The sequence below is a fragment of the Scomber scombrus genome, chromosome 14, assembly GCF_963691925.1.
Source record: "Scomber scombrus chromosome 14, fScoSco1.1, whole genome shotgun sequence".
In the NCBI taxonomy this organism is placed as follows: domain Eukaryota; kingdom Metazoa; phylum Chordata; class Actinopteri; order Scombriformes; family Scombridae; genus Scomber; species Scomber scombrus.
The window spans coordinates 12,279,779-12,303,951 of NC_084983.1; the positions used below are offsets into that span (position 1 = coordinate 12,279,779).

Below are 24,173 nucleotides of genomic sequence, written 5' to 3' on the forward strand. Positions count from 1 at the left end.
ACCCTGTCATTTGGAATAATACAGTATACCAAATACATATTCTTAATAGAGGTTACAAACAAGGAACCACCTGAATTCTTGGCCATCCCATATTAACACTCAGCAGAATATTAAGAACATAAATTAATTTGATGTAAGTCAGCTGATGGTGTCTAATTATGTAGAAATAACCTGTTGCAAGACTGATAAACCCTCTGAACCAACTGTAAAGGACTGAAATAAAACCAAAGAAGTTAATTGTGCAACAGCCTTTAACAAACATTTGTACAAAGTGATAAGTTGGGTTACACCATATACTTTGCAAATAAGTAGTTGTCACCTAATAGATTTATCTCAGTGAATTTCAAATGTTGGTCTTAGAGACCTTTATCTCAAAACAGGCAAATAAAACCAAAACATACATGGCTACATACCACTGTCTTTCCTGTCCGTGTCTATTATTACAGGGTAAAAAAGAAAAGGCATGTTATTTTTATTCCGTCAATGAGTTGACAAATCAGCCAAATATCAGTTTTAAGAATGTTGGCTTGATCAGGGGTGTGTAACAACTTAATTATACGAGACTCAATAGTTTACTAATGACTTTACTCAGTTCCTGAAGTCATAGTCGTGAGAGTCGTTACCCTCGCTGAGCCAGAAGAACTGTGGTTGACATAAGCAGCATTAAAGAACAAAAATAAAAATAAAGACCCCCAAAAACTGAAATGGCATGGCCCTGATAAGATTAAGAAATAAGTTGAAAGCCATGTACTATTTATACAGCCATAATTAATTTGCTGAAAATGTAATGTGCATTGGCCACTACTCAATGAATTACACTATCCTGTTTTGCACAATTTTCTCAACATCTGTACAGACAAAGAGGACAAAGACAGTACCTGACAGACTTTATTACAATGGCGCTCACATAAAACCAGTCCATGGAGTGTTTCCTTGCATCATCTGCCTGCTTCAATGTAACAGTTTACCAATACCCAGACTGTATATTCAGCAATGGTAAGACAAGTAATGACATTTTAAATTTAAGTCAGTCTTCTTATTTGATTAAATACTTTTCACATACAGAGAAAAGACCCTTCCCTTCTGGTACCCTTCAAAAGGAGTTACAAGCATAGTTACACTTTTTATGAATACCAATAACGAAAAAGAAAACCAATGACAGATATTTAATGACTGAAATTTAAAGTGTCCATGTATCCCTATACATTTGAACTGATAATGTATCACTGCTGATATGTTACAATCCCAAAACACCTTTTTAGCAATACAACATAAGTAGCACATAAAGCTACCGCCCCAACAATAGTTAACCCAACATCTTTCTTTGATTGGAATATGAATGTGAATAGTGAAACTTTGCTGATGAATGCATTGTGTTTATGTTCACTGCAGGCAACAGACGGTTGAGCTTGTGGTCATTTTGAACGTAACTGTTTAGGATAATAAATATACCATTCAAGAGCTTCTCCAAATAAATATAAATGAACTGTCGATGTTTGCGACATGAAACTCAGAAATGCACCTGCAAAATAACCAACTGAATGTAAACACAGTCTGAAGGCATCTTCGAACATCTAGATGCATCGAATTAGCTGCTCAGCTTCTAGTGTGACACAAACATGAGACGACTCTTTCTTCTTCTAAACAGGACCAGATCTGCCAGGCACATGTTTGGTTTGGCAAGATAAATGTTAATTTTTTTCAAACCTTTCCCTTGGAAATCCTTTCTTTCTTACATACAGTATATTGAAAGCAACATATGCAGAGACATATTGATGGCAACAACAGTCACAAGAATGTTTGTCTTTAAGTTGCTGCCTGTTTGTGTTGCCTGTAAAATGGGATAAAAAAAAAAAAAAATGGCAAGAGCCGATTACCCCAATTGAATGATTTATCGTGTACACTTAAGTATAAAGAGTACAAAGCCATTTTTTTTACAGGTCGGTCGCTTATTGAGATGAGCAAGGATAAGCCTCAAAAGTAACCCGAGGTAATCAAATCTATCCAACACTCAAATTTAGGATCTACCAAATATATTCACCTGGGGCCGGATTTTCTATAAACCTTCAGAAGTTAAAAGTTAAGTGCTTATTAATTTATAATAGTCTGTAAGGCTTTGTGTTAACTGTAATAATTTATGTAGTTAACCTGCAAAAATGAATGGCAGTAAATGTTTTTTCTGAAGGTAGACCAAAGAGCACTGTTGTCTGGTGTCAACAGTAATAATGTAAAGAGGGGGAACTAACAAGATAATTAGCACACATTTAAAAAAAAAAAAAAAGGTTTATCCATTTAATATTCTTGTCAATTGTTTTATTTTCTGGACATCTTTGCGAACATGGCCCCAGCTGTTTCAATGTACAGTGCTGAAATTTAAGCTCTGGGTCTGAGGCACAATATATGATGTGTGTGTATGTGTAGTGGCAAGGGAGGTATACATTATAAAGAGTGTGTGAGGTCATGAAAAAACTTTAGCTAACAGACTTCAGCTTGGACCATGGGCTTGTGCCGCGCACCTCCATTGGTGGGTTGTTGGCGAAGATGTGGTTGCACAATTCTTCCAGTGGGGGTTCAGGATCTGTGGTGGCATACTGAGCAGCCTCTTCAATTTCCTTCCTCACCTCAATATCAATCTCCTACAGACACAACACATGAAACACATTTGTACAACCAATCAAGTAGCGTAAAGTAATATATATGAATGGAATTACAAAATAAATAAAAATAGATATATAGCAAGGAATAAGAGGAAATACATAGCAAAAGGAAGTTTTGGGGGACACTTTTAACAGAACATTAATTCATATAATACTTAGCAGAGAAAAATGTGTCGTGCTGTAACAGATTTGTCACCATCTATAGATTGTCATCTGCATTACTGAGACCTGCATTCTCTTGTGGTTAAAAAACAGCATTTTTGTGTGTGCACTTTGTAACAATACCCTTAACCACAAATAAGGGTTCAGCACAATTCATGTACATTTTCCAGCTTCTTTGTGCAGAAATATCAAAGTTGTATAATAGTCCCTAATCACAAACACTGTGCCCAAACAGCTGAAGGCTTGGTATTGTGCACTTGGAGGATGTCATTATGGATCATGACAATAGGATCTCAATACTTATTTGAAAATGATGATAAAAAGGTATACATTTCTTATATTATGTGCATTTTCTACTGAATATATTTGCTACCTTGAGCTCCTCCACGCTGGCCATGTTGTTGCTGAGCATGCGGTCCTTCAGCAGGGAGATAGGATCACTCTTGCTGCGGACCTCCTGGATCTCCTCACGTGTGCGGTAGCTGAGAGGGGAGAGATTGGTGCAGGGATGTTGTAGGGATGCACTAATACTTTATATATATATAAATATAAAACATTTTTATAGCTGAAATCAAATCCAAGTAAATTTAAGTATTTGAAAATCTTGATGCCAAACATCACAGTAGTTTTACTAACCACTGTTAACATTAAGATAACATGATTTCTGATGTGTTTACGTTTCTTATCAGAACTTTGAGAAATTCCTCCAGTATCAATTGAAGCGTGCCATTAGTAGGCTACAACCAACACCAGTATTAGTGTCTGTGTTCAGTCCATCCCTACACTGTGATCAGGGCCACTACAGCAGGAAGGAGAGTAACAGACTACTGTGGGACAATGGTAGAGGCAAGGGGCAGCAGCACAGGGAGAATAATATTTGGAGGTTAGAGTATTATTATAAAAAATATCTTGTAGTACAGTGGTTCTCAAAGTGGGGTCCAGGGACCCCCAGGGCTCCAGCAAAAAGGGGAATCATTTATTTTCACTGTAATTCATTCCATACATAACACAATGACAGAATGTATGACTGTTTCTGTAAGAAATCTTATCCAATGGGGGACCCTGGGATCAAATAGGGGTCCATGGTGTAATTTGTGTCAGTTTAGGGGTCATCAAAGTTTGAGAACCACTGTTCACATAGAGACTGTGTTAAACATGATTATTAAGAAAGAATAATCAGTTACAGCTAAAATTTTAATGGAAAGAAAAAAGGTCATTTAGATAAGAACCGAAGGGAGCATTTACCTGACACCAGGGTCACTCATACTGTGTCCATGATAGCGGTAGGTCTGGAGCTCCATGAGAACAGGACCCTGAAGAAAGACAGAACAAAAATAACTTAGTTAAGCAGAAGAGGAGAAATATATTTTCTGACTAATATCATTCAATGTATTTAAACGTACCTTCCCAGCGCGGCAGTGCTCAGCTGCAACCCTAGTTGCTTCCCGAACACAGAGAATATCCATCCCATCCACCTGCACACAATAACAATATCCCATTTCTCATTGAACAAACCTCTTTTTCATCAAATGCATAATCTTACTTAATGACAGCAAAAGGACCACTAACAAACACTTTCTTATCAAATTTCATGCCACCAACACACAGCCATTACTTGGTGGACAAAATTAATCAGTAATGCACTTCTTTTCTATCGTAAGTTTGAAGAAAAAGTTTGAGTAATACATGTGTACTCTTTCTGGCTGAAAGTTACATAAAAGATTTTATGAGTTGTAATATTTATGCATTTCATTACTTTGGTCGATCTTCTCCTAAGCATTGTTATGATGATTATACCTATGCAATAACAAAGTTACAATACCTACATGAAATCTATTGCACGGTTGATTTTATTTTATGAAAAAAGGTTTAAAGACATGAGTAAGAACAGTACCCTGAGACCAGGAATGAATTCTCCTCTCTTGTAGTAGTCCGTGCTGGCTGCAGCTCGCTCCACCGATGTACCCATACCATACCTGTTGTTCTCACAGACGAAGATGAGAGGCAACTTCCAAAGTGCTGCCATGTTGTAGGTCTCAAAGATTTGACCCTGTGAAATTCACAAAAAGATTTCTTAATGTGGCAAAAGGAAATTATTTTTTTTAAAGACCATGTTAGCTTATATTAAAACTACAATAAGTTTACATATTTAAGGTCTTAGATAGACATTTCAAGAAGTGTTTAATTTCAATATGTTAACTTAGGGATAGTTTGCTTTTTGGCGAGTACCTACTTTTGAATGAAGTTGTTATTAATCTCAAAGACATCTAGTAATTAAACAAAGCTAGACCAAAACCACTGTGATTTCTGTCTCATACCTGGTTGGCGGCACCGTCACCATAGAGACAGACACACAGTTGGTTGTTTTCCTTAAACTTGCAGGCCAGAGCCACACCAGCACCCAAGGGGACCTGAGGAGAAGTCAGAGAAGTGATGTTACTGTACATATAACTTTTTGAAAATCCCCAAAAATTGTTATTGATTTATTCATTTCTATAATGCCTTTCTAGTTTAGTCCAGCCAAGTTTGATAACTTACTGTCACGAATAACAATGTCTTGGTGGTGTCTCATGCTTTGAGTTTGGCATCTCACAGCATTAGAAAACAGATCACATCAAGAATTTCTCAGAGCATTTTGTTCTTTCTTATTTCTTGCTAGAATATTTATTATATTATTACTTAGATAACCATATTTATGACTAGTGTCACTTTCCTTAGGTTGCATTTACTACAGCCTGTACAAAACCTTTCCCAAACACACCAAACGGAAAACATACTGGTAGCACATGTAGATTTATGTTTACACAACAACTACAACTTGTGAGTCAGTACTTTCAAGTCTTATTGTCACTCCTTTCATAAATGGGCCCACAGGATGGCTGAGTTCAGACACCACAAGGCACAAGAAGCACAACAGCCTGCCACTAAACTTCAATGGTATACCTGTGCTCCGACAATTCCATTTCCTCCATAGAAGTTGTCAGTGTACATGTGCATAGAGCCTCCTTTGCCCTTCGCAATACCACCTCTTCGCCCTGCGAATTACAGACAACATAAAAACATACATGGAGGAGGTCAGACATCAGAGGGGAAAGAGGAACAGAGAATAATATGTCTCAAAGTCAATCGTGATCAGGAGTTGAAAAAAATTAATTGACTGAAAATGTCACTGAGATTTTGTTGCAACATTGTGGACTCACCTGTGAGCTCTGCCATGATCTGCTTCACAGTCCCTCCTCTGGTGTAGGTGTAGCCGTGGGAGCGGTACGCAGTGATCAGGTGGTCTGACAGATTAATTGATGCTTCAATACCAACTGCACAGGCTTCCTACGAGGAGAAAACAAACAGCTTGATATGATGACGATGTGGGCCTACAAATGTGGATATGTTCTCTAAAAATGAAACCTAATAAATAAAAAATACTTTCTTCTGACATGTATTTATAAATATATTTTTAATGTACTTTGATCTCTACAACATTTAAATAATATCACTTAATATTTTTGCTGGAGTGTCAACATCTCATGGTGGAAAACATAAATCCTGGGGTTCACTTGTCACTCATATTTCACTGTATAGATGGAGGAAATTATTACTATACTCGACCTGGCCATCATACAAGTGGCAGAATCCTCTGATGATCTTCTGCTTATACAGCTGATCTGCCTTCAACTCCATACGCCTCATGATCTGCATGGTGCGGTAGTAATGCAGACCCTCCTCACGAGTCATAACCACCTCAGTGGCTGGAGTCTCTTCCATCTTGTAGACGTCACATTTCTAGAGGAAAGGATATACTCGGAAATAACTCACATGTACATTGATCAGTGTAGTACAACATGCAACTTAGTGCCTGAAGCATACCTTTATTTCAAATGTAGCCTGGGATGTGAAGTCAGCGTACGTACGTGCTGACATGACCACTGCGCCCCCCTGCCAAGGGAGAGAAGACAATAAAGAAAAGACAAATTACAGATATGCTTTTGCCAACATCTGGTAGAGCTGGGTATCATTTGAAAATGTTGTCTAAACACAAGCAGCTAAAAAATAATGTTGTCCCAATAAAATGGTGTAAAAAGTTTGATTTAAAATCAGAAACAGTCTGATCACAGAATAAATATGTGTAAAATACTTTATATAGCTTTTGCTAACACTTTGTTTGTCTGTGATACAGACAGAATAAGAATAGTGAGGCTCAATACCCAGACCTCAAATCTGAAACTGTTTAGTGTGACATAATGATGGGTAAAATCTTCTGACACAACAACACATGAAAAGATATTGGTTAAAAGGACTAAAGAAAAAAAAAAAGCACATCCAACTCAAGCCACTTTAAACAACATACTGCTTTACACAAGTATGTAACAGTACATTAACAGAGCCCAACTGAACAATCTGAACAGAGTCCAATAATAATAATGCTGTAACTCAAAACAAACGGTTGTCATGTATTTCATTTTCAAGGATGGCTCAACAGACAAACATTATGATGTAAATTCCAGATGATAAAAATGTGCACATCTGTTTAAACTGCAAATGTAGAGAGATAAAAGATGTTAAATGTGAAACATCAGTCTTGCAAATTATACCTTTGTGATAAAATCTCTTGTTTACAGTTTCAAAGTTTAATTGTATTAAATCATCCCACAGTTTAGGGTCCTCCTATCTCCTATCTGACTATTTGAGCCACCAACTCAGAAAAAGATGCTATAAAATGGCTTTGAAGTACATTTATTAATTATCTTGGTTATGACATCAACAGGACTACATATATTGGAAGATAAAGAAAAAAAGGAACAAAACCTCTTTGAGTTTAATAGAAAAATGAATGAGAATGGACTACCAGTAGAATAAATGAGCTTGACAAGCATGTCTAATGCACTCTTTTCACTCTCTATTCTATTTCTATTTTGTGTGTGTGTGTGTGTGTGTGTGTGTGTGTGTGTGTGTGTGTGTGTGTGTGTGTGTGAATGTGTGTGTTTGATTTGGTATTAGAGGACCTATCTGACTATTTGAGCTGCTAACTCTGAAAACGATGCAATTAAATGGCTTTGAAGTAGAGTTATTCATTTTTTTGGTTATGGCATCAAACTGGACTACAAATATTAGAAGATTAAGTTTGAGTTTAATAGAAAAATTAACGATTTTATCCAATTAATGTTATTCTGATGTTAAAAGCACCTTGAGCTTCCATTATGTATAAAAAGTGCAATAGAGCCAAAACTGAGTTGGACTGACTTGTCAGTTTTGTTAAGAGTATCCCTAACTGTCAATAATGCAAACCAGAGACAAACTACATAAAGTTTAAGATACACTTAAAGGGCCTTTGTTAAATAAAGAAACTGAAGCTATATTAGAGTTGAGCTTTTTTATGGCGACTTTAGCTATGTTAGCCCAACAAGCTATCATTGGGCATCACAAGGTCAGAACAACGGCGACACTTTCATATTGAGTAAACGTTAGGGAGCTTTTGGAGGGAGACTTTGGTGTAGTTTTTGTCTAAGACCATCTAAAGCTTTAAAATGGTGTACTTACATTCCTCTGAGCGCAAGCCCTCAGGACGTTAGAGATATTGGTCAACATCTTTCCTGAGCTAGCGCTGCACGGCACCGATCCGTCCTTCTGACAGGCTCTGTCCTTCCGGCCCCGCTTCCTTTTCTTCTTCTACGCTGCCGTTTGCTTCTTCTTCTTCTTCTTCTTCTTCTTCTTCTTCTTCTTCTTTCGTTTAACTGGCGAACTACAAAGCAACATTAAAGTGCATGCCGCCACCCACTGTATTGGGGTGTGTAACATCATGAATTTAAACAACAAAAACTAACTAACAAAAGAAAAATGATATAAGGAAGTTATATTCTGGATACAGTGTGAATAAAATATTTAAATAAATCCCTTTGAACTTGTAACAGATGATTGATGCTCTACCCCCTTCACATATCTACCACTCTGCCCTTCAGTCTTCCTCTCTCTATGCTGAGACTGTACAACTTGTCAGCACATGTTCGACAGTTTCCTTGCACTTACAAGTCACATTTATCTGAAATGGTATTTTTAAATAATACTTTTGCACAAGAAATACCCACCTCTAAAGTATCAAATGAAGTGAGGTCATAAGGTCCATATTACCGTCAACCCAAGTTGTGGAGGGATTATATGTCAAATTCAATTTTAAACCTTTACCTCAGATTATATCGATGCACATTCCTGAATAACCACAAACCAAGTGGTGCACAATAAACCTGGGGTAGATTATATTTCAACACAGGAGAACAGGTACATGTTGATTTCAGGGACTGCAGGCAAAATATAATAAAGCTGCATGCATAATCTGCAGCATGCACTTTAGTTGATGGTGCACTTACAGACAATGCCACATTCACTCAGAGCACAGAGATTTGGAAGAAAGGGGGTTGTTGGGGCCCACTGCAAAGAGTTTTACCATGGCCACATACTGTATTTTGATAGCTGTTATCCAAAATGGTGATGTAAAAGCTTTCTTTTATTAGTATTTATAATTTATTTTAAAGATAGGGTCACAAGTTTTGGTGGTTTTGATACACTGTAAAAAAAATGTGCATATAATTAACACTGAAATACTGTAAAATGATGACATCAAAAACCTGTAAATGGAACTGCAGTGGAGCATTGTTTACTGTACAATACTATTTTGTAAAATACTAAACCAAAAGTAACTGTTAAATTTAAAGAAAGAAAATGTTTTTAAAAAAACATATATCTTTGTAGAAATTACCTATTAGCCTACTGTAGTTTAAACGCAGAAAAAAAAGCAATATAATGCAGTTGAAATGACAACATGATAGTGTTAGATTAACATTATTTGTAGATTTTAAGGGGAATTTACGGAGTTAAACGACTTCTATTGTGGCATGAAATGTCTTATAATCTTATAATATCATATACCTTATATATCTTATACCTTATACTTTACATCTTATAATGAGGCTTTTGCGGTTAAATAATGTTGTTTGTTTGGTATTTTTCAGTGAAATGGCATTCTGTATACAACAAGCGACAACTAAGATCAGGCGGCATTGGGAGTAGTGGTTAGCTGGCCGGTCTGTGTGGAGTTTGTATGCACTCTGGGTATTCCAGCTTCCTTCCAAAAACATGCAGCTTAGGTTAATTGGTCTTTCTAAATTGCCTGTGAGTGTGAATGTATGTCTCTACTCTCTGTGATGGACTGGTGACCTGTCCAGGGTGTACTCTGCCTCTCGCCCAATGACAGCTGGGATTGGCTCCAGCCCCTCTGTGACCCTCTAGAGAGGATAAAGAGTATGGATTTTGATGCTGATTCAGCAGAAATCCAATGTTGAATTTACTGAATTAAACTGTTTTTTTACAGGTTGTTCTGTAAAGATGGTTACGGTTTTGCCATATGTTTTTACCGAATAACTCTGGCAACCTCAGCTGCCAGTTTTTTTTCCCCATAAAAACAATGGGAATTTTTTATTTTTTTTATTTTTACAGTGTAGCAGAAACTGGTAGTGCAGAGATTTGTCCAGAATCCTCCAAAGTCAATATTTGCTCAGGAATAATTTTTTTGGCCTCTTTTTTTGCATCTTTCAAAAATAAAAACATATTTTAATGTGATGTTCAGCAATCTGTTGAGTACAAATAAGATTTAAGATCCCAATTTTAACAAGTTGCTTGAGGCCTTTTTGTAGCATCTGAGCATGAAACATGAGACAATAGGTTACCTGTTGTGCAATATGATTAAAACCAAGAGGCCTCCATTTGCCGCATTATGGTGCAAATTGTATTCGTATAGGCCGGCAGTTTCCACTAATTCTACACGCTTTACTGTGAACTGAACCAAATTTGATTTGGAGCTGAATGAGCAATGTGCAGAGAAAAAATCTCCTCCATCTATCTACCGGTAATGTGTTACACTAATAGTCTGTGCATCAGGGCGGGCTTAAGCTGCGACGCACGGTGTGGTCGGTCGGTAGTAAACTCTATTGTGCGCATCGTCGTCACCGCTCCAGTCCCAGCATCTCTCTCTCTCTCTCTCTCTCTCTCTCTCTCTCTCTCTCTCTCTCTCTCCTTCATCTACACAAGACTCCCCGCTCTTGCCAATCATCCAGCCTTCATAATGACCTTCAGTTCAGACAGAGCATCTAATTGAATGGTGCGTGCTTGTTTTTGTCCGCTGTGGCTGTGCGTACTGCTGCAGTGGACGGGAGTGGATACCTGTACTGCATTGGCATCACTGCGGAGTGTTTTGAGTGCCAGCGTGGAAACAACCTTTGATCGGCTACCATGGCGAAAACAGTCACATCAACCAGTGCAATAGCAGGTATGCTCTGTGTATCGTCTGTATGGCTGATCTATCGGGCTCTGTGTTGTTGTGATTGCAGACTCACGAATGACGCAACTGCCATTTCCCTCCGCTGCTTGATGTGCATGATGCTGGCTGCACTGACGATCCATTATAAACACTGTTGTGTTTATTACCCAAGGCTTTCACTGGATGCATGCAAACAAATGCAGCGATGCTTTATTTCCTTTAAAATAAACCCTAATCAATAGGCCTAGTGCTTCATTTATCACCAGTAAAAGTGTTTCTTTTTCATGTCATTGTATAATTTACATGTTCTCATATGGCGATGGGATGTCAGCATTACAGCTTTAAATCACTTCACAGCTAAATCAGGCCATGTGTGTGTGTTGCCGTTTTTTTTGGTGATGACGCGACTCAATCGGATAAAAGGGTCCAAAAGGGTGGAGAGAGAGAGGAAGACTAGATTGATGGTTATGACACAGGACAGGCCCAGGGATTATACTCTATCATTTTTATGAGTGTCGACCCCCTTTTGTGGGCTGAAGACAGGGTCGTTGACAGTGCTCCATTGAGAATGAGAGAGACACAAGGGTATTTTGGTTAATGATGGAACTTTTAGACCTCTTTTTAAAAGCTTGGACAAATGCAGGAGAAATTGAATTCACTGTTGAGCATTTCTACGAAACACTGAAAAAACACTGAAAAGATCAATGAGAAACAAGTTAAGCATGATGAATGTATTCAGTAATTTAGTTAAGACCGTTGAGCGCAAACATTTAGGTTAAGTGACATAAAGCAGCAGCAGCAGCAGTAGCAGCAGCTCTTTTGTCTGCCATCAGCCAAATCACATCAAGGGAGTTGGTGTTGTCTGCCAGATTCCAGTGCACAATAAAAAGCACTGACTGAAAAAAGAGTAATTCACTTGATCGAATGAAGCGACTGTGTTGGCAGTTTAGCCCACAGTGCACAAACTGATTCAGTAAATTTGTAGAATTCAACTTTTTCACATGGTTGTTGAGAGGCTCTTTCTAAAGATCCAACTACTCTGACAAGATATTAAACTTGGAGACAATATCAACACTCAATAGCCACATTAAATAATAGATTTTACGTATTATTTATTCATTCTTTGTTATAACTTGTATTATGATATCATCTTTTTATTATTGTTTTATATTATATCGCTACATGCATCATAATTAGCAAATATCTAACATTTCAAATTTGACATATTTACTCCAATTTAGGAGCCTGTATATCTTTATTACAGGCTTTTCATAGTCTGAGTTAATATGTGATGTGCCTGTGTGAGCTGTGAACACTAATTCACACACATCTTCAACACACACACATCCTGTGACTGTAGTTTCATGGCTTCATACCAGTCAAGTTATTAATTCACACACAATTTCTCAGTCAACTGGTGTGAGTTGAGCTTATTTTTTGGATCAAAACTTTAATCTACTCTTTTATTTGTTTTTTTGCATTAGGTGAAAAGATGGCTGCCCCGTCCATCACTCTACTTCCTGACAAGAGATCACCGACAAACAGTCACAGCTCCCCAGCCCGGACTGGAAAGACCAGTGAGTAATCCATTCTGGCTTCTTTCGCACAAGTCAGATTCACACACTCTTTTACAAGTGGTGTCATCTGGGGGGGGTTGGGGTAATCACTTAGTGCACAATGACTAGGATTATTGCACATCTACCAGACCAACATTATAAAATGTACAATATGAATATGAAGGTCTATATATTTAGGAACTATTGAATGTTTCAGAGCTGTAATTAGTGATTGCTGGTTACAGCATCTAAGACAAACAACCTGCAACAATCAGCATGTCTAGAGTTACTATCACGCAGAGACAGTCTCCTCCGCTCTCCTTTGTATTGCTGCAGTTTGCCTTTGGCATAAGGTTACTTGGTGTTTTGCAACACAGTGCATAAAGAGCTGGTCCACACTGAGCTAAAGAAACCTTCCCTCTGCTGGTAGTACAGCAGCACTGCAGGTCAGTCCTGTGGTGCTGATGTCATACCTCTTAAGACAAAACTGCGTGTGCTCTCTGTCCTTCTGTCATGGGGATTACAGCTCCATCCAACACAGAGAAGAAACCGCAATTAAATGGACATGCGTCGCCTTCACACTTACCCGCTAACATCAGCAGCAACCATGCAGGTAAACAAAGTAAGTCTCACTATTTGATTCCAATAAATTGCCATTTCTCCCTCATTTAATTAGGCTGCATTGACTTTGCCTGTATTTTTTCTTCTCTTTGTTCTCTGACATCTTCATTCATTCTCTCAGTTGCGGAAGGTTACATGAAGACAGACGACAGGATGCGTTTAGCCAAAGAGAGGCGCGAAGAGAGGGAGAGGAGCCTGGGTAGGTGATGAACGAAGGAGCTTTTTTAACTTTTAACATCTCAGAGATGCTTTTTTCTTTTTTTGAGACTGTCTGAAATGCCTTCAGGTTTCGGTTTTTCAGTGCCCCTCAGTTTCCCTGTAAAGTTTTTTGGCAGGATCTCTACAGTTATATCTCTCTCTACAGTTTAATTGCTTATGGAAGGGCTTTGCTATCTAGTCAAAGATTAATTCTGAGTTCACTGGGTTTCTGATATGATGAGCTGTGTCACGTCAGACGATGTGACTGTAACACACAATAGTTCACAAAAGTAGGTCTCGCACTCACAGATAATCCTGCCACTCTAGCAGTTGCCTCACGATGACATGGACTTCTATCTTCATAATAATCTTGGGCATGGATTGACGTACAAAATCAAATTCACTGTAATAAACACAAGTTCAGATAACGACAAATGAGGGCGATCCCACAATAAAAACCAACAGAAAAATGTTCGAGAAGAGAGATTCAAATTGTCGTTGAGTCAGTTATTTCTACTGTTGTATATAACTGAACTCTCCAAGACCAGCTGAGTATCAAAAAGCCACTGGCAACAACATTGGCTCATTAACGCTTACTTTTTTTCCATGTAACCTGTAGCAGCCATTTGTCTTGTCTCTTTCAGTGGCCAGGGAGCAGCTGATCAGGGAGAAGGAGCGCAGGGCTCGGCTACAGTATGAACGCACAGTGGAGGAACGCTGGAGGCGGTTGGAGGAGCATAGGCAGAAAGAGGATCTCCGCAGAGCTGCAGTGGAGGAAAAGAGGAGGCAGCAGTTCGAAGAGGAGAGGGTCAGATGATAAATATATTATCAATATCTGTCAAATCTAAGCCTGCAAGGTTGCTTATGTGTTTTTTTTTGTTTTGTGCAGGACAGGTGCAAGATTGTAGTGATCAGCAGTGGTTTCAGATATTCACAATTCATGTACCAGATGTTCTTGAAGACATATAGATGAAGTTGACTGAAACTTCATTCATTTTAAATTGAAAATTGTTGCATACATCTCTTGATTGAACAAATATTACATGAGTGAATACATTCTTCACAGCCTCTATAACCTGTTAGGACCTCAAAACACACTTAGACATGGCTTTATATTGAAAGTATAAAGGGTGACAGTTCAAATAAAAGTTGGCTCAATTATGTTGTGTTCAGGAGCGACTGGAGGCCCTGATGAAACGTTCTCTGGAGCGCAGCCTTCAGCTGGAGCAGAGGACCAAACGCTGGAGCAGGGGCTGCCCTGCAGGAGGAGGTAAGAACATAGCTTACAGACGTAGTTAGGGATTGTATTTGATACAAGCATGGCAGACAGAGTGAATGATTTAAAACCGTGAAGCAGCAGGATATGGAAGAAAAAAACTTTGTTTTTTTTATTCAAAAGGATTGCAGTTTTTCTGTATTTCTGTGAGATACCATTCTAAACAGTATGCTCTAGGTTTGTGTGTGTGTGTGTGTGTGTGTGTGTGTGCGTGCGTGTGTGCGTGCGTGCGTGCGTGCATGTGTGTGTGTGTGCGCGCTTGTGCGTGTGTGTTTCAGACATTGCCTTCCTCTTGGCCTGATCATTGCAGACAGCCTGGCTGCTGAAGTACGCATGAGCAGAAATGTGTGCGTGTTCCTGGATTCCCACAGAGACAGGATGGAGTTACATATCTGTTCTGAAGTCTGTGTATTTGCCTGTGTGGCACTAAAATGTTTGAAACTTCTGGTGATTGACAGAGGTGAAAGTCAAAATAACACAAAAATGATCGGTGGCTTTAAATCAAATTACAAAAGGGTGTAAGAGAAGTTTATATCACAACATCATCGCTGGTATGTTAACTCACATCCAGGTCTCTACAGCTGGATGAGGAATTGCTGGATGATAAACTGTTCATAATGCTCTGTCTGCTCTGCTCTGCTCCGCCCGCTACCTATAGGTGACAGTGAGAATGCCCCACTCCCTTTCTCTGCTGCCTCCGCCTTTTCCCATGGCATTGCCTCCCCCCTTCCTGCTGTCAGCGAATCTGGTAAAGTTAAGCCCCTGCCCCCCTCCCCTCCCAAATGTATCCCCGGCTCATGTACATCCTACAGTTATGATGTCTGTGTTTGTTTTGTCTTTTGACGGGCTGAACGTTCACCTTAAACCAAAGGCATATCTTTGTACAGAAGTTTATAGTGCGTGCATGTTAAGCTTTTCTGTTGTTTTTTATCTTTCAATGGTTCTTATTGAGAATGTGATACTCTGTGTTTGTAAATTCATCTTGTATGCACTACTGGCTTTAGTATCTTCGCTGTGTTTTTCTTTGCTGCAGTGGTTTTTATCTTTCAGTTACTGCTGAAGTGTGGAAGCACAACACTGTGGAGACAGGCTGCAGGGATGCTAATTAATAGGCATATGTTATCAGTGCAGAAGCTTATACAGACATAGTCAAACATCTATCCAGAAATACTGGTCTTAATCTGAAATAACCTAATTTTCAGGCAAAACCAAGCTGACACACTTCCATCTTCCTAATGTCCTGGAGAGACATTGTCGAGGCAAACTGCAGTGAGACTGCAAGCAGACCACCATGCAGGGAAAAAAGAGGCCATTAAGAGAATGCAAAAGCATCAGCTATTTCAAAGAGTCTTGTTGGTAGAAAGGTGTTGTCCTTATTTTGCTTCATTAATTCATCACCTTCAGACTAGTATTGCCATGTGACTTTTTGATAAACAGATGCTCTCTTGTAAATTTCTCCCACAAGTCTCCGGATTAGTTTCCCCAGATTAGGAAACTCTCAGTAATTACAAACAGGCGAAAGGCCACTGGATTAGAATAATTAGAAACTCTCACTGATCTCAAACACTATGGGTGTTATTTTCACTGTTTGTAGATGTGTTTTGTTTTTGTTAGTTTTTTTATAATGGAGGATCAGGGTTTCAAAGTGAAAGCAGCTAAGTGGTTGTGGTGCCTGGAGCAGACGGTTTTTGAGATAAATTGCACATGACCTAGAAGAGAAATACGTGCACTAAAATAGACACCGATACAGTCATCCCACTGAGATGGATGCAATCTTTAGAGATTACTCTTTACAGATGGTGACAGATGGACGATACAAGGGATGTCAAGAAAACGGTTTGTAGTGTTGTACTATGCGTTAAATGTTTAGGCCCTTTGCTTTTGTGTGTGTGGTCTGTGTGTGTGTGTTTTTTCATTTGCTGTCATTGTTTTGGGTGTGGCAGAGAGAGGAATTCGTTTGGGATTATTGTTTGCAGTCGCCATGCTGGCATGTGTGTGCTTGCATCACACTGCAAGGATGCATACAGACTCAGGATTGATTCCTAGAAATGTGACATGAACAGACCTCATTATGTCTGACTGGATGAATCAGTTGAAAGATGTGATCAATATCTGACCCTGCCCAGTCAGGACAAATACTGGGGAATCAATATCTACCCAAAACAAAAAATCACTACCACAATTTCAACCAGATAGGAGCAACGTATCACTCATGAGACATGGATGGCTGTATTTCTGATACATTTATACCTAAAGTTTTAGGTTTGTGGTCTCTCATATCAATTTGTATTACATGATCATCTCTACCAAATTACTTTGAAATGAGTCTGTAAGCTTCACACGAGTGCAGCACACATTGTCCAAGCAAAGCCCCCACTCCCTGGCAACTGTATTAATATCCCTCTGTCACTTGTTATTTACCATCATTGTTGATAAGCATTGTGTTTGTCATCATGCAGCACCCTGCAGCCCTCACAGGTCACCTTTCTGCAGCTCGCTGAACCCTGACAGAGCTGGACTTCAGGGAGGCTCTCAGTCCACTCCCAATACGCCCAAGGTCAGACCACGCACTTATGCTCTACTTTAACATACTTACATAACACTTTTGAGAATCAGTCGTCAATGGATACACACTGCAAGATGTTATGTCTTAAATCACCTTGCTTATAGAAAGAACGTCTGCGCAGAGAAAGAAGAACTGCATCCCCAGGTTGCGGATCTCCTGTGAGAAGATCTGAATCTCCAGCTAATTTCAGCAAGCACTTGGCTTCCCCCACTACCTCCAAGTGAGATCATTTCTTTGGTGCTGAATTGAAGGGAGGGCAAAGGTGGCAGTCAGCTGGGGCAAGGTTACCTGGTGGGGGTTTAAAAAGTCAAACGTTTGCACAGCACTCTTTGTTTTTCCTGTTATGAAACACCAAACATTTCTATCTGTGTTCAGGCTGGCCTCTAAAATGCGTGCCCAGTCTCCTAGCAAAGCACATCAGTACCATCACTCTCCTATAAGACATCGTCCAACCCTGCCGACTGATGATAGGAAAGCAGAAGATAAGAAGGCGGAAAAACAACAATGTAAGACTGAGACAGCAGTAAAAAAGTCTACCGACATCGACAGCATGAATCCACCTTCAAAAGCTGAGGGGAACGTGGTTGAAATAAAATCATCATCATCTAAGTGTGAAATTTTGGATAAACCCATCAAAGGCGACACATCTGAAAGAAATCAGTCCCCTGACAGAAAGGACCACAAAGCGGATTTGTCAGAGAAGACTGAATGCAATGCTCAGGATGGAGAAAAGAAAAAAGGTTGATTTTCTACAAATGACATTGAAGTAGTTGTTACCTTACTGAATGCTCAGTTTTAGTACATTTAGATGATTCTTACACCAGTCTTTTCTGTGTTTGACAGAATCAGCAGCATGCATGTCCACAGGCAAGGCGGCAGCTGGCACAACAAATGCAGAGGAGGCTACCAGGTTGCTGGCAGAGCGCAGGCGTCTGGCTCGAGCTCAAAAAGAACTGGAAGAGAAAAAACGAGAACAAGAGGAAGAAGAAAGGTGAGCTCATTACATAAATCACAAATTAAAGCATTAAATATACTGTATGTTTTTAAATGAGTATGACGAGTGTTTGCGCCTTCCAATCAGACTAAAGGAGGAACAGCTCAGGAAGCAGCTTGCACAGGAGCAGCGACAGGCTGAGTTGAAGGCTCAGCAAGAGAAAGACAAGGCAAAAAAAGAGGAAGATGCTCACAGGTTGAAACAAGAAGAAGAGAAACGAGAACAAGATGTGCAAGAGAAGGACCAAGAAATGGACAAAGAGGTTAGCGGTCATCATGTCCTAATGTTGTATGTGGGTCAATGACGTGACGCCTACATTTTCAGTCCGACTGCATTTGTTTCAGTTAGAAAAAGCTTTAAATTGATTAAAAAAATACCATATATATGTAGTACCTTTCCTTTATATGTAATCACTTTAACTTTTCAAAAACCACAAGTTATTAGTAATTTTTCTGTTATTTAAAGTGACAAAATATCATGTGGTGCGACCAATAATACCAATAACTGTATTAAATTCAGAGTAAAATAGCACTTTTAATATTAATCACTGATACAGTATGCTTAACTGAATTGTATTTTTAATTTTTTTAAATCATTTTTAAGCAATTTACAGGAAAAATAAGTCTTACATACATTTAAGAAGGCAACTGTGACATTATAGAACATGAATATGAGATTATTATTTGCAAAAACTTAAAAGACATGCAAATACTTTGTTTTCTAAACACTTCAATTCATTTATTTTAAGATAGATCATGGTCGCACCACATGACTTTTTTATTCAGTTCTAATTCATCGAGATGGAAAAACACATAAAACACATAATTTACTATTTTAACATGAATTTATGTGTACTCAACATTCTTAATGTTTGAACTACTGCAATAGATATTCCCATATTTATTATTTTTAAATGTACCTGTTGAAAAATCCTTATACGTCATTGACCCATGTATTTGAATATTGTGTCAAGTATGTTCTTTCTACAGTTTCTGCTTACAAGTAGATATCATCTTGATCTTAACAGAAAGAAAAAAATAAAGTCCAAGCTCAAGAGGAAGCAGAACGTCAGCGGCAAGACAGAGAACTGCAGACACAACAAGAAGAGGAGGAGAGACAACTAAGAAAAAAGGTTATTTTATACAAAAAGAGACCAAGCCAACTGCATGTTGCTATTCAAATACAATTGTGCATCTCAATTCACCACCAGCTCACACAGTGACTAAATGTTGGTATATTTTTGCAGAGAATTGAAGAGATCATGAAGAGAACTAGGAAATGTGAAGCTGAGTTGAAGGTACTGTAAGAGACACCTTCTGCTCTCATACAGTAGTCCTGCTGCCTTTAAGCACCTGCTGATTGTGTAATTTTTTTTTCAACCATAATTTATTAAACTGACTTTCTGTTGTCATTATTTTACTATACTTTATTAAATCCTACTGTTGCTGATACTTTGGTTCTGTGTCCTGATTGCTACAAACACTGACTCGATCATCTCTGTTCTGCATTGAATCAGAAGGAGGAGCAGGTGGAGACGAAGTCTGTCTCACCGCCAGGTTAGTATGTTGTTCAGTCATCCTGCAAATACTTGAGTTTGCTTGCTGTCCCCTGCTTGCTCCACCGCTCCCTGTATGCCTTCTAGCTGTGAAAATGCAAACAGATTTTAATTTGTATTCATTCTGAGCATGTGCAGCAGTAATCTCAACTGTTATGAGCTGTCTCAAACCTTGATGATATGTATCCTGCATTGAACAAATTAGAAGTTTACTGATTGTTTGAATTATTATGATGCTTTGGCTTTTGCTAAGAAGAATGAACAGCTATTATCTGAGCTGAAGTTGACTATGCTGAATATAATATAATCATATTGCTTGTGCTTGGGCTCATGCATTTACCATTGGGTGAGTGTTACACAATACTTTCTGAAATATGGAGCAGCCGCCAAGGACTCTTAGTGCTGAGAGGGCACCTTTTACTTTAGAGCTGTACCATGGGAGCTGACTGTAAAATTAGCTGCTCTTGAAAATGCCCTTGAAAGAATCATTCAGTGGTCTCTCTAAGGGGCTGCACTGAAGATTGTGAGCCAACACTTTATTTGAGCTGTCCAGTGTTAATTCTCAACTCAACTGGCATTTGCAATTGAGCCAGTATCAATATGCTTTTCCAAAAGTCCTGGTTATATGTGTCCTCTGCTTTCACTGTTAGCAAGAATAGACTCAAAAGAAATGCAGTTGATGTTACATGGACCGTCCAAATAAAGTGAAGCCCACTGTGATGTTTTTTTTATTCTCCACAGGGGAGGTAAAGACTGTTCTATGTAATGCTCAGGTGAAAGAGCAAGCAGTCAAAAAGGTTGAGTTTCAGGTTAAAGAACAGCTCAAAGTCCATGGCAACATGAAGGAGAATGACCTGGTAAAGAAAGAAGCAGCAGCAGCACAGATGGACAATCAGAAGAGTATGCAAGTTAAAAACAACACTCCTCAAGTGACACCAACAAACAGTGTTTCCGACAAGAGACCAGACACCAAACAATCCAGTGAAGGCAAACTTAACAAAGATGGAAAAGCCTGTCTTCCAAAGGCTAAACAGGAGGGAGAGGTGGAAATGAATGTAAACAAACAGCACAGAGCAGACGTTAAAGCCGCAGACCAAATAAAAAAAGAGCCAACCAAGACAGCAGATGCCAAAGTGAACCAAACTGAGGGCGGTATGATGAATGGAGCAGTTAAGGGTGAGGAAAATGCCTTGATCGGTTGCCGTCTAACTGCTGAGGTAAGCAAACCGCAAAACAAGCATGTGTCGACAGCTGAGGGGAAAGCAAAAGGAAAGTCCCCGATGGAGGTTATTAGACCCCCTGTGAAACCCCTGCCGGTGGAACACCTATCACCGCCAATCATCAAGCTGGAGCCACTGGATGTGAAGGGAACAGGGTCTGGTGATGAGGTGCAATCCATGGAGGTGAGGTGAGTCATACGGTAATCCAGTATTATTAAAGTTGGGACTTTATAACCTTATTTTCAGAAATATTAGCAGTACTGTTTAGTATCACCACATCACACAATGGGTCTTTAAGTACACCAATGCTTTTGAGTGTCAAGAATGCCAAATATTATAATTAATTGCTTTTTTGTATTACTACATTTCAGCCCAGCTTCAAAGGAGGAACTGATTTCAATACCAGAGTTCTCACCAGTTAATGAAATCCAGCCCAGCAGCATAAGTAACACCCGTGCTCTTGAAGACCTGTTGGACCTGACAGGCAGCGTCACCTACCCCAAACTGTCTTCTGAAGGCAATATAGGCGACTGCAACAAGAACCTCATTGGGGGCGTTGTCAGTCCTATGTCAGACTCAAAGCTCATTGGGATGTCGACTCCGTCTTCAAATAAACTAAAGATCCAGTAGTCCATTAATATCTCTCTCTCTCACTCTTCCTTTCTCGCTTGCCTTCTCCCTCTCTTCCCTCTCTCTGTCTAACACACACACAGGGCGTCATATTTGTAAAATTGGCCCCTGTGTTGCTACAAATATGGGAATAGAGCCATAGAGTTAGACTTAAAGAACTGTAAATCATGACTTGCAATATAACTGAAACATCTCCTACAGTATATTATAATAACATATAGCAACTGGCCGTGGAAAAATTGTGTCAAAGCTTTTGTTAAATCCTACAATTCTTGTTTTTAGGAATCCTGCGTATGCAAGAGAGCACATATGAAACAGAGTCAGGGAGAGGGTGTGTCTAGAGTGAATAAGTTTAAACAATAACAACAACAACAAAAAAAGACAAATATCAGGGTTTTGAATATTATAAAAATTTAGAGAACATTATTGCTGACTTACAGTAGCTTGGTAGGAATCTACCATTTATCCTCATTGGGTTTCTCTACTTACAGTCCCAGTACTGGAGAAAAGCTTGCTCATAGCATCAAATAATCATCATCAGTGACTGCATTTGTACCTCTGCCTTTCCACATGACCCTCTTAAGCTTTTAGATCCAATTCAGTGCGTTGCAGGAAAAGGCATGATTACCATTTATAATTTTTAATACTTATACTTATGTCTAGCTAATACTGTTTAGCACATTCTGCAAGCATGCATGCATTGATGATTGATCTGGCTGGAAGTTATCTGGCAAGCTAAAACCTAACAGGAATCTCAGGACCGCTGCAGTCCTTCATTCTTCCTCCCCAATGAGGTCTGATCATGGGATTATTTTTATTTCATGGCAATGAAATAATTCCCGTTATTTATTTATTTATTTGTATGTTTTACTGGGACTTTCTAACTGCGCGTAAGTGAGAAAGCCCAAAGCTGTCAACTTGAATATTAACGCACATTTAAAAAATAGCATTAATACAAATGATGGTACATAATGACATTTTGTTGTAGACTTCAGTGACACCCTTACTTGAATTAGCAAATTTGCAATAATTGCATTCATAATAGTTTATTCCAAAGGCAGGGTGCCCATTTTTCAATATCTCCATTGATAAAATGGCTTTAACGATGATGAAAATATTGACAGCTGAGCAACTTCATGTCATTTAAAATGTTTTTCATAGGTGTGCCTTGCTATGTGAAAGGTTTCCAAGGCACAAGTCTAATAGATGCAATAATTTACTGGACATATAATATCTGGTTATTGATTTGTATGGCTGAAATGCACTGATGGGGCAAGAATGTTCGCCAAAACAGTCAATATTTGTAACTTTGTCTTGTAGCTACAGTATACAGATGCTGTTTTCTCCATCTATTGTATTATCCAGTGAACTCCTTTAACTTCTTGAGAAGTTCATAAAATAACTGACAATTGCTATACTTAATTCCCTGTGTCATGTCTAAATGTAATTTCAGTAGAGATGCCTTATGAGGGACCTATCAGTTAGTGGATTTTTGTGCTGACTATGTTACAGTCTTCTGGCTGTTTATGTTTATCCTCTCTGTTAGGCCACTACGATTGCTGTGTTTGACCTGTAATACTTGAACCTCAGTTTAAAATTAATCTTTTCCGCCATGCTGCAAACAAGAATCCCAACAGCTTGTTGACATTATCATGTCACCTATAAAGTGACATTTAGTGTTCCTCAGACAATACAAAGCCTGACAATAGCTTTTTGAATTGTCTTAGGTGAAGTAATCATATAGCACCATACAGTATTTGAAAGTTAGGATTTGCTGTATATTTTGCATATTCAAACATTGACTAAAATGATGCTTTTTTTGCAAAGAGGACTGAATTTATGGAAAAGTGATTGAGTATAAAGAAATAATATACACAACCACCTAAAAAAAAGTGTTTAACCCACTTCAAACCCATGTTTCCAAACAGTTTATCACAGTCAAATTAACTCTTTCAGTTATGTACTTACTGTAGACATTGTGCATGGTTAGCATGGTCATAACAATGTTACCTGAAACAATAAAATGTAAAACTGGGAATTCTGTGTTTTTATGTGTGTCTGTGTTAATAAGCAGTTGGGATCAATCACCTTTGTAACACAAACAAGAAATTACAAGAAGAAAATAATTGAAGACATGTACAACAAATTAGAAATCACACATATATAGAACACAAACATATACTCAGTTGGGTAAAACTAAACCAAATGCAGTCTGATACAACAGCTGTATATTTAGTTTTTTAATTATTATGACACATACCTCAACCGCTTGAGAGTACAATGCAGTTTTTTCTGAATGCTTAAACTAAAACAGTGATTGTTGAAGCACTATTTTTGAAACCATTAACGCTTGTAGCCGATGCATTACCAAGTGTGCCAAACTGAGTGCATGTTCTCTGCTTCACAGTCAGTTTGTAATATTATAACACACTT

At 38.6% G+C, this 24,173-nt stretch overlaps 2 protein-coding genes across 2 annotated transcripts; one reads left to right on the forward strand and one right to left on the reverse strand.

Moving 5' to 3' along the window:
• Window positions 1-875: 875 nt before the first annotated feature.
• pdha1a (pyruvate dehydrogenase E1 subunit alpha 1a) lies at window positions 876-8,456 on the reverse strand. Its single transcript, XM_062432483.1, has 11 exons — window positions 8,355-8,456; window positions 6,684-6,752; window positions 6,426-6,599; window positions 6,020-6,146; window positions 5,763-5,854; window positions 5,138-5,230; window positions 4,714-4,869; window positions 4,223-4,294; window positions 4,065-4,132; window positions 3,193-3,301; window positions 876-2,636 (listed from the first exon to the last, which is right to left on the reverse strand). The coding sequence occupies exons 1-11, from the start codon at window positions 8,400-8,402 to the stop codon at window positions 2,472-2,474; spliced, it is 1,173 nt and encodes a 390-aa protein (XP_062288467.1). The 5' UTR covers window positions 8,403-8,456; the 3' UTR covers window positions 876-2,471.
• Window positions 8,457-11,096: 2,640 nt separating this feature from the next.
• On the forward strand, window positions 11,097-21,740 carry map7d2a (MAP7 domain containing 2a). Its single transcript, XM_062433661.1, is given in 17 exon segments — window positions 11,097-11,133; window positions 12,609-12,758; window positions 13,162-13,302; window positions 13,423-13,500; window positions 14,144-14,307; window positions 14,673-14,769; window positions 15,434-15,523; window positions 17,235-17,332; window positions 17,446-17,561; window positions 17,717-18,081; window positions 18,185-18,332; window positions 18,423-18,597; window positions 19,363-19,467; window positions 19,582-19,632; window positions 19,852-19,891; window positions 20,632-21,298; window positions 21,482-21,740. Coding segments are annotated over 17 exon segments (2,781 nt in total).
• Window positions 21,741-24,173: the final 2,433 nt, after the last annotated feature.

Bases quoted from the DNA above. Each gene is read 5' to 3' on its own strand.
- pdha1a (XM_062432483.1), bottom strand. From the start codon at position 8,402: ATGTTGACCAATATCTCTAACGTCCTGAGGGCTTGCGCTCAGAGGAAT. The intron at 4,133-4,222 runs GTACGTTTAAAT...GTCTTTCTTCAG, and splicing joins AGCACTGCCGCGCTGGGAAG to GGTCCTGTTCTCATGGAGCT. The intron at 3,302-4,064 runs GTAAATGCTCCC...CTCCCCTCTCAG, and splicing joins ATGAGTGACCCTGGTGTCAG to CTACCGCACACGTGAGGAGA.